The sequence below is a fragment of the Polypterus senegalus genome, chromosome 8 (assembly GCF_016835505.1).
Source record: "Polypterus senegalus isolate Bchr_013 chromosome 8, ASM1683550v1, whole genome shotgun sequence".
NCBI lineage: Eukaryota > Metazoa > Chordata > Cladistia > Polypteriformes > Polypteridae > Polypterus > Polypterus senegalus.
Window position 1 is genome coordinate 60,354,933 of NC_053161.1, and position 12,787 is coordinate 60,367,719.

The window sequence follows — 12,787 nt, forward strand, 5'->3', positions numbered from 1 at the left end:
TTTTGTTTTTTCTACAGCACAACTGGAGTTTTTTTTTCTGTCCTCCAGGCCATCTGACCTTACCATTTTCTTTTGTTACTTACTTAGATTCTACGTAAAGGTCCTGTTCCCAACAATGTTTGGGTTGATGGTGGCTGGAATAAAGGATTATTGTGCAACCGATATTCTTAAATACCCACCACACTACATGACTTTTCCAAAAATTTCCATTTGCAGTCTTTATTTAGATAATCATTGAAAGATGAGGACAGTCATAGCACAGACCCATGACCACCAGTCACGTAGTAGGATATTCCCAGAAACTCAGTCATAGTTATCTGTGAAGAGCCATGAGAATATCTGCAGGTTGGAATGTATGAGAGTTGACACCCAATGAGCACTCAGTTGGAACAATACACAAAAGAAAAAAGGCCATTTTGGTACACACAAATAGAAGGTAGGAGAAAGACTCATCTGTCCAATGTCTTATGTTTGTTGTACCATAAGAGAATGGAAAAAAAAACTCTCCAGTCTGAACTCCCCACAAGTATAAAGCATTTGTAGCGGCACCTGCACTGTCAAATAAAACAGTAATTGGTTACCAAGATGCAGCAAGCTTGTGATACTTTGTAAATTTGAAACTGTACATGAGGGAGCTGTGTAAGCTGTCATCCCCTACAAGTCCTAGTGGTGTACTCTGACAGCATACAGGTAACAAGATCCAGCAACTACAGCTATTACATGTGACATACTCTCTGCTTTCAAGTAATGACACCATCCTTGAAGTGTTTCTGTCATTGGTACCTTTTGATAACTGAAAATGGTGACAATATGTACTGTAAATGCAGGAGCACAGAGCAGGGCATAATGTATGATGAAGTTTTAGATTCTATTTGATTACTTTCTGCTTCCTTCCTTGCCTTACAGTACATATACAGTATATATATATATATATAATGAAATCATAGAAATGTTCAGAAACTTCATTGAACTCCACAAAATGCATTGAAGGTGAAGTTGATCTAGTTTTAAGTGCGTCATAATGGTGCAATATCCCTGACAGCTAGGGAAATGTCTGCCGCCTATGCAGGATGAATTATTGTGGCCAAAAATATGATTTGAGCTTTGAGGCTGCAGTGCTAACTACTATACCACAGTGACTCAATGAGATTAAATTCATAGAATTAAATGTTCTTGTAGATGGTAGCAGACAGGAAGCACAAATTCACGAAGGCTTAGCCCCCACAGATTAGATGGGTTCACTTGAACCATTTGTATTATTTTCCTGATGCTTTTGCTTGTTCACAGTTGCTGTTAGCAAATAAGGAGAACACAACAGTAAAGCATGGGGGATTCTTCATTTATTTCTGTTTGCATCAACTGTACAGCATTCCAGGTAGCATTATTAAAGTGGCAGGTTCATGTGCAAAATGCAGGTCACATACACATACATCCGTACGAAAAGACACTATCTTTAAGAAAGGGCTCACAAAGCATCATGGGGTGCTGGGAAAACCCATCAAACAGTGAATATGCAGAATATTACTTGGCAAACAAAGTCACACAGCATATTCGCATTGGAAGATTTCACAAATCAACATGTGGATAGATCAGTAAGAGCACCATGTCATTAGCAAAAATAGATACTTCTTGCTCTAGTCCTTCCATTTAGGTGTCCTTAACATATATTATTTAGGGATTTGGGTAACCAGAGTTTTTTAGTAACAATTGTAAAAAAGCATTGGAGATGGATAGTATATTGTTAATATGAACAAAGGCTTCTGGGCTAGAGTGTAATAATTTAATCTATGCACAAATGTTGGATTGGAAAAGAAACTTGTGTACTATAGTAAACAGATATCTCCATTCAACTGTATGAAAACCTCATACTTAAACACTGTTTGGCAGTAACATTTTTGAGATACAGTGCATCTGTTTTGAGTTGCTGTAATTAATTTAATCAGAATATTTAATTGTAACAGGTGAATCCAGGAGAGATGCTCGGCTTGTCAGTATTTGTGAAAAGTGCATGCATAGTGCCTTATCGGTGAAAAGTGTGGGCACCAGCCTCTTTTCACTCAACAGCCTAGATGACCCAGTCTCTGGAGCTGATCATTTTCTGAAAGTTTTGCATTTGACTTGTCACCTTCTGTGGATGTGATTACAATGGTAGGTACTGTATTTGGAAAGTACTTAAAGGAGGGTGGATAGTCTGACCTTGTCTTTGCAGTTCTGCATATTAAGGGAAATTCACGGTATCTTCTTTGTATTGTCTATTCATTTTAGCAATATCTAACATGATTCAGTGAATTACTGGCACAGAGATTTGAGTGTGCAGTCATCAGAACAATTTCTTGGATCAGTATTGTTCATGGGTAAGAGTGCTAGGAACCTCAAACATATGAAAAAGGTCTGTAATCTTTATGCAAAAGAACATATATACAATAGGCAAGCAAGTACATGAATGTTGTGTCAGTTCTGTTTGTTTTCTGCATAATATACTGAAATCACAAGTCTGAGTTTGAGATATAGACAATACAAGGGCAATAGAAACTGAGCTAATACAAAATAGCAAGGATCCAGACATGCAAACTATTGTAAATGTATAGTGTCTAGAAGTTGAGTGGAGTTCAGTTTCCACCACACTGGTATTGCCTATTCCAGTTGCGTTGCTCGTCTGCAGAATCAGTAGGCTTTTCTGTTTGATGATAGAAAACAGCAAAAGTGTAGTTAGCAGATACTGAGGAGACAGCAACAGCAGTTCACAAAGGCCTGAACTGTCGTCAAAACTGGACCAACACATGGAAGATGCAGAATCATGTAAAATAGTGCAAGGTGCTATACACTGTTATTAATCTGGGCTTTTTGTGGACTTAAAACTAATTTTTGGAATGATTAATCTTGGTTTTCTAGGTGTTTATATTTTTTTTTGTTATTCTATCAATTTGACTTTCTTTCATGTTGCTATGCCGGTTACTGCCATAGCCCCAAGGGACAAAACACAAAGAAAGATGGCAAAAATAAAAACCATAGTGCATAAACTGGTCAAAAGTGGAAAAATGGAATAAAACTTAAAAAAGCACATTCAATAACACTAAAGGGTAATTGCTTAAACTTATGAAAAAGGTAATATTTGCAAAATATAATTAAAATAAAAAAGATGATAAAATAAACAAATAATGTATGAAGAAACATAAGAAATGAGTCTGAAAAATTGAAAGAAGAGAAAGAAAAAGGTGAAGCTTGGGGGGCAAATTTCATTCTCTATATTGCAAGTCTCTATGTCACACAGGAACAATTTGTAGTGCACTGCAGGTTTATTTTATACAGTAGATGATATTTTAATGGCCTGGCTAGGTACCAATGATAAATGACTTCTGTTTCTGTAGTTCAGTAATGAATGCTATAGAAATTTGAGATGCTCCCTTGAATTTACAAACACTAAAGACAATTTTTGGATTTTGTTACAAACAGTACCAGCGATGGTTTCAAATGCGGAGTACCTACAGAGAGAAAACCTCTTAAAAGCACCATCCGAGCACTAATTACGTGTGCAGGAATTGCTTAGATTGGGGTGGCCATCTCTGATCCTGGAGATCCACATTACCTACATGTTTTAATTCTAACAATTTTCTTAATTAATAACTAGTTTTTGCTACTAATTAACTTCATTTCATTTATTTGCTATTCAAGACTCGGAGCCTTTAAATCAGAGCTGAGCAACATCGGTCCTGGACGGCCACAGTGGCTTCAGGTTTTTGATCCAACCCAGTTGCTTCATGACAAATCATTCATTGCTCAAGTGACATTTTTCTGGTTCATTTTAGTTGTCAGATTTTGAACACTTGATTGCTTATTTTAGTTATAAACAGCGGGATTCATTGTTTTATCTACTCCTTATTAGCAATAAGATGCAAATGGCAAAGGAACCACTAGTTCTACATCTAGCTGGTCTCCATTTCCACCTGTGTGTATTCATCATTCACTATTTGGTTTAATTAAGTACTCAGAAGGAAACTGAACAGAAATTGAAGAAATGAAAATTATTCATCCGTTTTAGGTTTCAAACAACTTGGATGATACACATATCAGTAGAAAGGAAAATAAACCTATGATTTAAGAGTGAACTGAGTCAAAACACTAGCGAGCCATGAAATTAAGTAAGATCTGTCATTGGACAGGATTGGTTTCTGGGTTGGAACAAAAATTTCCAGCCACTGCAGCCCTCCAGGGTCAGAGTTGGCCACCGCTGGCTTAGATGCTAAAGATTTCTTTTGTAAATCTTTCGAATTAAGCCAGTAAATTCTTAAGAGAGGCTATTAGTACTCCTGAATTAGTGGAACTTACACAAGACATCCTCCAGTGCATTACTTTGCAGTTTTTATTTCCAAGTACATGTAAGTTTGGTAATGGGGGTTAAAATAATTGCTATTGAGTTAAATTCAGATTCTGATTCCATGATGTTCAAAATGTTGATTTTGGCATGGTGTCTGTTTGTGAAAAATTCAATTTGATTTTCACATTTTTAAATTACAATTTTCATTAGAAAAATGATGCGCTTTTTTGCGTTGTGTAGAACTCCTGAATGACTATATCCTAGCAAAGATAAAAAAAATTAGAATGAATGGTTTCCCTGATACTCATCAAGAATGTTGGGTCCTAAGTACACTGATAACTTCGGAAAAAATTGATCTATCTTTTTCAAACAGGAATCATAGTATTTGATTAGTTAAAGGCAATTAAACCAGGACTTTTGTTGTCTGTTCTGTTTAGTCAAGTGAGAAGATCTACTGATTTTCAAAATTTTTGCACAAGGCGTTTTTGAGTATATATAGCGATTGTCTTATGTGAACTAATCCTTTAGACAGAGGGAGTCTGAAGATGTATCCTATCCATATTCATTCTTCAGGAAATGTTTGTTGTGCTTTTAAAATGAAATTACCCATAATCAGGAGTAATTTATTATCTCATGACTAGTTAATCTTTCACTTCTAAGATATACAGTACACCTCTCCCATAAAAATGAAATTGAGATTGTCATTTGCTATGGGAGCCTGTTCAGACTCACATAGACAAGTCAAACACAAATTTACATTTCACTTTTTTATATGAGATCCAGGGAATTTGACAAATGCTTTTAGTCTGACCAAATGTTTCCTGTTCCCATATATGTCATATTGTAGGTCATTGACATTACGTGAATCTAGTTACAGCAAAAACTTTGATATCTTTATCATTAGGCAATGAAAAAGGCAATAAAAGCTACATTGAAAGATAATCGACTAAATGAGTTTTATATACCGGGTAATACACACCTCAATGCATTTTACACAGCTTAATATTCTCATTGATATTTATTGTTATAGCTGTGAAAATTCCAATCTGAAATATACAGTATATGTATAAAAATAACTTAAAACAGTCCTCTTTACAACATATGAGACACAAATGAACAAAAATTACAAGAATATTTTAACATGTAATTCCTCTTTCTGAAGCTCCAGGCTTAAAAATGCAGAACTTCTTCCATTGTATTATTCATCCTGAACTGTGAAAGTGTTGATTTGCAAGGGGTCTTTTAATGGTGGAGTTATGAAGAACACCATATTAAAAAGAATTTTCCTACACTTATTGGAATATTAATATTCCTCTGAATGCTTATGAAGGAGGTGTTTGCACAGCAAAAGGTTACATCTACCCTATTAAGAAGAATGTAAACCTTCATTTTTGCTTTAGGTGTCATTCCTGACCTTGCCAGACTAAATAAAGTACTTTAATCTGCATGATATATATTTTCTCCTATTACACAATTACTTTTTCTTTCAAACTTTTTTGTTCAAACGTTTGGTAGAGCAATATGAATCTCTCATTGTCAAGTAACGTCTGCCTCCTGACATGTCCTTTTGTCTTTTTCATTGTTAAAAAGGCATTAGCAAAATGAAGAAAATTGCTAAAACAAATCTTATATATAAAGCAGCAAGAAAATTTCATTATGACTTTAAAAATTATGCTTAAGTTAACATTTATAGGAATTTATTACAACAAATAGAAAAAAAAGTAGCATTTACAAAACTATTGCCTTAAGTACAAACATATGAAAATGACAAAAGAATATGGCACATTAAAATGGAAATAAATAGCACCAATATTAAATTGAATGAAGTGATATTATAAAATATTATTTTTCAGTAGAGCAAATAAGGCTTAACTTGACAAAGAATGACTAAATATTTACTCATTCTTGGAAAAGAACCAGGATGTGGAATGTTTTACAAATAATGTGTTTTATTTTGTGGTTAATGGTTTAAAGCATTGAAATCTCCACAAAATGTACTGTTAAGTTTACTAATATTTTACCAGCTCAAAGAACTGGTATTAAAGAAAGCAAATATTTAACTTCTTTTTTAGCTTGCTTTGTGAATCATTCTTAATTTGTAAAAACACTAAAAAAAGTAAAAGCAGGCTAACTTCAAAATAGTGAACTAGAATCAGAAGAATCCTGACAACACGGAAGAGAGATGATTCTGCGATCCAAATGTCAAGTCCCAAGATTAGTAGAAAACACTTTCTTCACTCTTTGAAATGTTTGTAATCCCTTATTCCCCCATGCATTCATCATATTCATCCCACTATCCATCCATCTGTCCATTTTCTTCAGCTTCCTCTTCTAGATAGATAGATAGATAGATAGATAGATAGATAGATAGATAGATAGATAGATACTTTATTAATCCCAAGGGGAAATTCACATTCACTCTATCAGAATTACGTAATTGTTTATTCTTAAATAAATTAAAATTAAATCAATACTTTTATACTTCAGCCTTATTATGTGATATATCTTCTCATATTACACCTGCAGATTTTTTTTCCATTATTTTTAAATCTGTTAAAAAAAAAAACATTTCAAAATGGCAGTTTACAGATTTTCAATGTGGCTCCAAAACTTAACCTTTTCTTTCGTTTATATTGTACTCTTTGGTGTGAGCCTAAAGCAATCATTTTCTGCTAACATATCTTCAAAGAAACATCTCCATGGTTACAAACAGCAGTTCTCCACCACACTACCTATGAGATTCCTTTCATTATGTAGCTCCTTTACTTTTTTTTTGCAATAAAAACATAACTGGATGAAGTCATTCAAACTTTAAAGAAAAGAAGGAAGTATGTAAACCACACAGAATATTTAAGTGAACGTATTCACTTGACTAAATTCAAAAAGAAACATTTGACTTGTTGACATGAATTTCAGAATCATGATCGTTTGAATAATACACAATCCTTACACTTTACAAGAGGTGTTGATTGACTGCTTCACAGTGAATGTGACCATGTTCCTTGTCGAAAAAACAACTTTCACTGATTTCCGGTTATTGAGGCTTTCTTTGTTGACTTTTAGGTATTCCTCTGAACATAAATGACTACTTATGAACTTGTTGAGCAATTCCATCATTTTTGTTTCAAAAGCAAAGCATAACAACAAAGTATTGCTATGCTAGTTTTGACTGTATATTCTTTTTAAGTATTTTCTGGAGGCTGGAGATTAGGAAAACAAAACCTGCCCCTGCCATCTCATCATTCTCAGACAAAAGTGACACATCAACAGGTTTTTCAGTAGAAACTAAAAAACAGGCTCTGTACCTGCACTGTCTTGTTTCTTTTTTGGGTGACGAAATCGACCATCCAGCAACTTTTTGTTTGAGTTTTATTTAAAGGGAATAACAATCAATCCCTCTGACCACAGGTTCTTAACTATGTATTGTGTCTTGTCTGAATTTGGGTTGCACAGAGTTGTGATTCACAATGGTACTCAATGGGAAATGATCACAAACGGTTTGTGGAGTGTCTTGCGATGGACCACCTCAGGCAGTTAAAGCTAACGTGATTCCTCCACGATGACAAGCAGAGGAAATTCTCTATGGTAAGGATGCCTGTCAACCCCAACGAAACCTGGCCAATTTAGAGTTTACAATTAGCCTAACAGGAATATGGGAATAAACATTGGACCTGGAGTGACACCCACTCAAACATGAGTAGGATAGGTGCCAAACACATATGAGCAGCAGTGCTATCCATTCCACAACAGCTGACTGGTTTCCTTTCATAACACATGCAGCACTCCATTGAAGGAAACTGTACTCTATAGTTAGAAGTTGAAATTAAACTTGTGCTTGTAGTCTGAAGATAAGTGAAGTGATCCAATTAAAACACAACAAATACTTCAGGATTTGACAGCAATTGGGCTTCAATGATCCTGGAAGTACAGTTTGAAGCTTGTGAGGGAGTTCTCTCTAATAAAAACTAATGGAAGATTAAAAAAATGCCCAGGCACTGCCAACTGCACTTCAGTGACAGTCTCACAGATTATACTATTTGTATGTTTTCATTACCGTTAATGATGACATTTCCCACTTCACCTTTTGAAATTATTTTTACATGCAGTACAGCGCTGAATGTGTTGAAATGCAGTTCATACTACCAATAATATGGCAACAGTACCAGTTCCATCTAAGTACTTTGAACACTAAATCTTAAATTCCCCAGCTTTGCCTAAATGGTACATTTGGCAGAAATAATCTGCATAAATTAAAGTCTCTGGGGGTACAGCCTTCAACATTGCAAATTGTTGTACAGTCAGAACACAGATCATAGCTGCTTCAAAACAAGCTCAGTTGAATATGTCTTTGAGTGTTCATGGGCCTGTTATGTTAACAGTGGGAACAGCAGGTGCCCAGGAAGGATATTCTTTCAGATTAAAAAAAGTGGTCCCCCAGGTTGAAACAGCAAGCATGACAACTGCAACTCCAATAATGTTAACTCCAAGGCCAGCTTTTACCTGTAAGGAAAACAAATAATTAATTTCTTTAAGGCTATCACTGTGGTGCAAATGATTAAAAGGTTTTACTTTCATTCAATGAGATTTACAGAGAGTCTTACCATATCTATTACTCTCAGATGCCCATAGGTGAAGACAATGGCATTTGGAGGATTGGCGACAGGGAGCAAGAATGCAAACGAGGTGCACAGCGTTGTGGGTATCAGAATATAAAGAGGATTAATATGGATGGCTTCAGCCTAGCAGAGAGCATGAGGGAAAAGGAGATTAGAAAGTAATGCATGTTGACTTTTGTGAATATTCTAGAAAGCTCCTGCTTTCACTCTCAGACAGACCATCACAACTGCTTTCAAAACTTCTTACACCCGAGCAAGCAGGGTGTCATTGGATTCTCTGATTGACCAAAAAATAAGATGGCAGTCTGGGATATCTGACATACTATATATCTGGATAACCATTCTTTAAAAGTTTCAGTCAAGAAGGGATATTTGTCATATACCTGGATAACTATTCTTTGTGAGTCAGTCAAGCATTTTAATACTTCTGATAATCTACAATATAATCTAACTCTCCAGTTAAACTGTTTGTCTATTTATACTGCTTCTTTCACACTCAAAGTATCTTGGAGAATGCTAAATGGAGACCTTGCAAACAGGTGATCCTGAGTATAGCCAGCCACAGTCATGATTATTCTGGTAATGGAATAAAAATAAATGTCATATTACCAAAAAGATTTGTAATAGATAATAAGACCTTATGGATCCTGACACAAACCTCTTGTTCATTGCTAACCCGTTTTGGGGATGTTTGAATATTTTGGATTTTCCAATTACAGGAAGGACAGCTTGAATATTTTTGTTAAACTTTGATTATGTACTGTATTTTTATTTTTACAGGTGCACAATTTAAATTCGGCTGAAGATGTTTCATCCCTCCTGTAACTTCCAAAATAACTGTGAGCTGCAGTGCATTGTGTTATGTTTTAGCCAGGGTTATATCCTTAGCTCAAATATATTTCTTGTTTACTTATCCTTTTTGTTGTTTTTTAAATATTATGTTATTAATTCTATTTTTGCTTTTGTTTTGTCTCTGTTGACTTTATGTCATATTATTCATTATTGTGTAATTTTGTATCAAGTTGATATGTTACTCTATATGTTTTCATTTTCTTTGTTATCTGCCCTGTCTTCGGTATATGGAGCCCAAGGAGGTGGAGTATCCAGATAATGCACCTCTGGTGTTCTGTCCCAGCTATGAAGAGGAGAAATGGCAGTTCTCACTAAAGTTTCAGCATTGTGGTTTATGATTATTCATTTCTATTCTTGATTTTGTTCTTCATGTTTAGATTCCCTTCCCTTCGACCCCAGCATTCACTGTAAGGCTTTTATTATGTTTCTGCCAGGGTCCCCTCCCTGGATGGAGTTCAGATCCTTGTTTGATGACTAATTTTGTTAATTTTTGAATTGTTTATTGATGTTAATGTTTCTTTTGTTTATTATGTGCCTTGTACTATGTCTTGGCTTTGTTCCATGTGTTTTGTAAAAGGTCAACCAAGAGGTGGAGTGCATCAATCGTTGCCAGGAAATGCCCTCTACCCTCTAAATCAAGAGGGCCTCCCATAGTTTCTGGTGGTTCTTTGTGAATGCAATGGAGTGGGGAAAGTTATTGTGTTTTTTTGCTGTATTTTGGGCTTTTTGTGGTTTTCTGGATTTTTGAACCTTTGTTCTTTATTTGACCTTTGCAACTGGATTGTGGTTTGGGGCTTTGTTTGCTGTTGAAGCGGCCTTTATAGGTATTGTATGTTTTTGTGCTATTCTGTGCTTCATAATTTTTTTCAGGGCATTTTTGTTAAAAATAAATCTTTTTGTAAAAATTTCCCTGTGTTTTTTTGTGTCTATCCAGGGATGTTTCTGAAGATGTTTCCCTGCTAGTGGGCATTATTGGAAGTGCTATTTAGGACTAATGTGCTTTGGGACTCATAAGTTCATAAAAAGTATTGCCTATTGGTTTTTCATTTGGATGTGTTTGCCTTAAAGGCTAAAACCAATTTTTGCCAATATTCGTGTTTTATTTATTAATTTTTCTGTAAATAAATGTGTAAACATAAAGGACCTTAGTTTTTTGTTCTTCGTGGGACCTGGGGATTATGCTTTACCTCTCATCCTTTCTGGGCATTTTAGAACTTTTGATATTTAAAATCCTCAGACACATTTTAGGGCCTGTGCAGGCAGGAAGCCTGTAATATGAGTTTGGGGATAGGCTCTTTGGGATAAGGCTTCTCCTGTTTTGTTTTTTTTTTATCATTTTTTGTGGCCTACTCCCTTTTTTTGGAGATTTTGGAAAGATAGGATCACACCATATTGAAACTCCTTGGATTGGCAGATCCAGCATCTCCTTGCACAACAGTCCAAACTCAAGAAACTGAAAGCTTGCTTTCTACTAGTACTTGAATTTTCCTCTGGACCCAGAGCAGATTCTGACAAATTAACTCTACGATTTGTAACTTTTCTTCTGCCCCTTTCTACGATGGACTCTGAGAGTATCAGGATTAGAAGTGGAGGCCTAAGTCAAGATCACCTCTGCCTTCGCAAGCTGACTTTATGGCAATGAACTGTTTTGAGCTTCTCCACTCCCCCATCCTGTCAATAGATTGTAGTGACATCCTTATTAGAAACAAACTGAACTTATGACCAGACCATTAGACTGCAAATTACATTTGTCTTGTTTCGCTGGTGCCAGTGTTGTTGATTTTCTATTTATTGCACATTTATTTTATTTATTTATGTATTTATTTTTCTTTGCTTTTTTATTGTATTGTAAAACACTTTGAGCTACACTTTTTGCAGGCAAATGTGTTCTATTGAATGTTGTTGTTGTTGACTGTGCACAGTTTGGCACTTTTCCCACATATCTGTGTGATTTTCCTTTTAGATTCTCTGGTTTTCTTCACACATCTCCCAAACTGTGCTGGCTAGTTTAACATACTATCCCAAATTGACCCCATGTGGGAGTGTGCATGAACGGACACTCTGATGGACTGGTGCCATGTTTCAGGTCAGTTTCCTGTCTTGAACCCAATATTTCAAGAAGGGGCTCTGGCAATCTGCAACTCAGAATTGGAATAAGTTGGTTTGAGAATTGATGTTATTATAAGTATTTATATTATTATGGTGCAACTGTTCTAAAATAGCAGCAGTGGCATGAACAACTGGAGTCCTTAGCCATAGAAACTCACATGTGTAACCTTGACCAGCACTATTTTTATCTAAATTGAATACCAAGAGAGAAAAATAAAGCATGCAACAGTCAAAAGTCTGTTTGCTGTAAACTGCATAATATTATACAGGAAATGTATTGTAATAAGATTTAAAACTATCTCTTAGAATAGCACCTCATTATAATGTTAAAAATTATTTTCCATGATCAATACTCTTAAAAAATACTTACCAATGGTGATAGAATAGGCAGAAATATTGTTATAGTTGCTGGATTGCTTGCAATCTCAGTAATGGTGGTTACAATTAATGAAGAGACTATAATGGTCACCCACAGAGGAAGAGATCCTAATGGAGTTAGTTTACTTCCCACCCAAGCCGACAGACCAGAAACCTACAAGGAAATAAGAATAATCACTTTTAATTGGTACTTCATTTTACTCAGAAAGTCTAACATCCATTTGCTTCACCTAGGGTTGTCTGCCTTCTGACATGGTAGCAGTCTGAGTGACTGCGCCGTTATACTTTAATTGGAGACGCTAGAGAATTTTACTCTGAGCTGCACTCAGCATATGGTTAGTTATTGTTGCTGAGGCAACCTTTGCAAGGGAGGGAAGTTCTGACTGTGTGCTTCTGTGGCTCTCTATTTCTCTCCTGGGGCTCTTCTGAGTGTTTGTCACACTTTGTGTCATTTGTTTAATGGGATTTTACACTGCAGGGCTTTAATAGCTTAGCCTTGGCAGATTCCCGAGGTCTA

General features: G+C 35.5%; 1 protein-coding gene across 1 annotated transcript in view; it reads right to left on the reverse strand.

Annotated features, from left to right (window-relative positions):
- Window positions 1–5,285: 5,285 nt before the first annotated feature.
- The window catches only part of slc13a1 (solute carrier family 13 member 1), a 59,798-nt gene continuing 52,296 nt past the window's right edge, over window positions 5,286–12,787 (reverse strand). The window contains exons 13-15 of the mRNA XM_039761143.1: window positions 12,263–12,424; window positions 8,917–9,054; window positions 5,286–8,815 (exon numbers count right to left, since the gene is read on the reverse strand). Coding sequence (XP_039617077.1) covers window positions 8,672–8,815; window positions 8,917–9,054; window positions 12,263–12,424 — 444 coding nt within the window. The 3' untranslated portion in view covers window positions 5,286–8,671. The remainder of the gene's footprint in view (window positions 8,816–8,916; window positions 9,055–12,262; window positions 12,425–12,787) is intronic.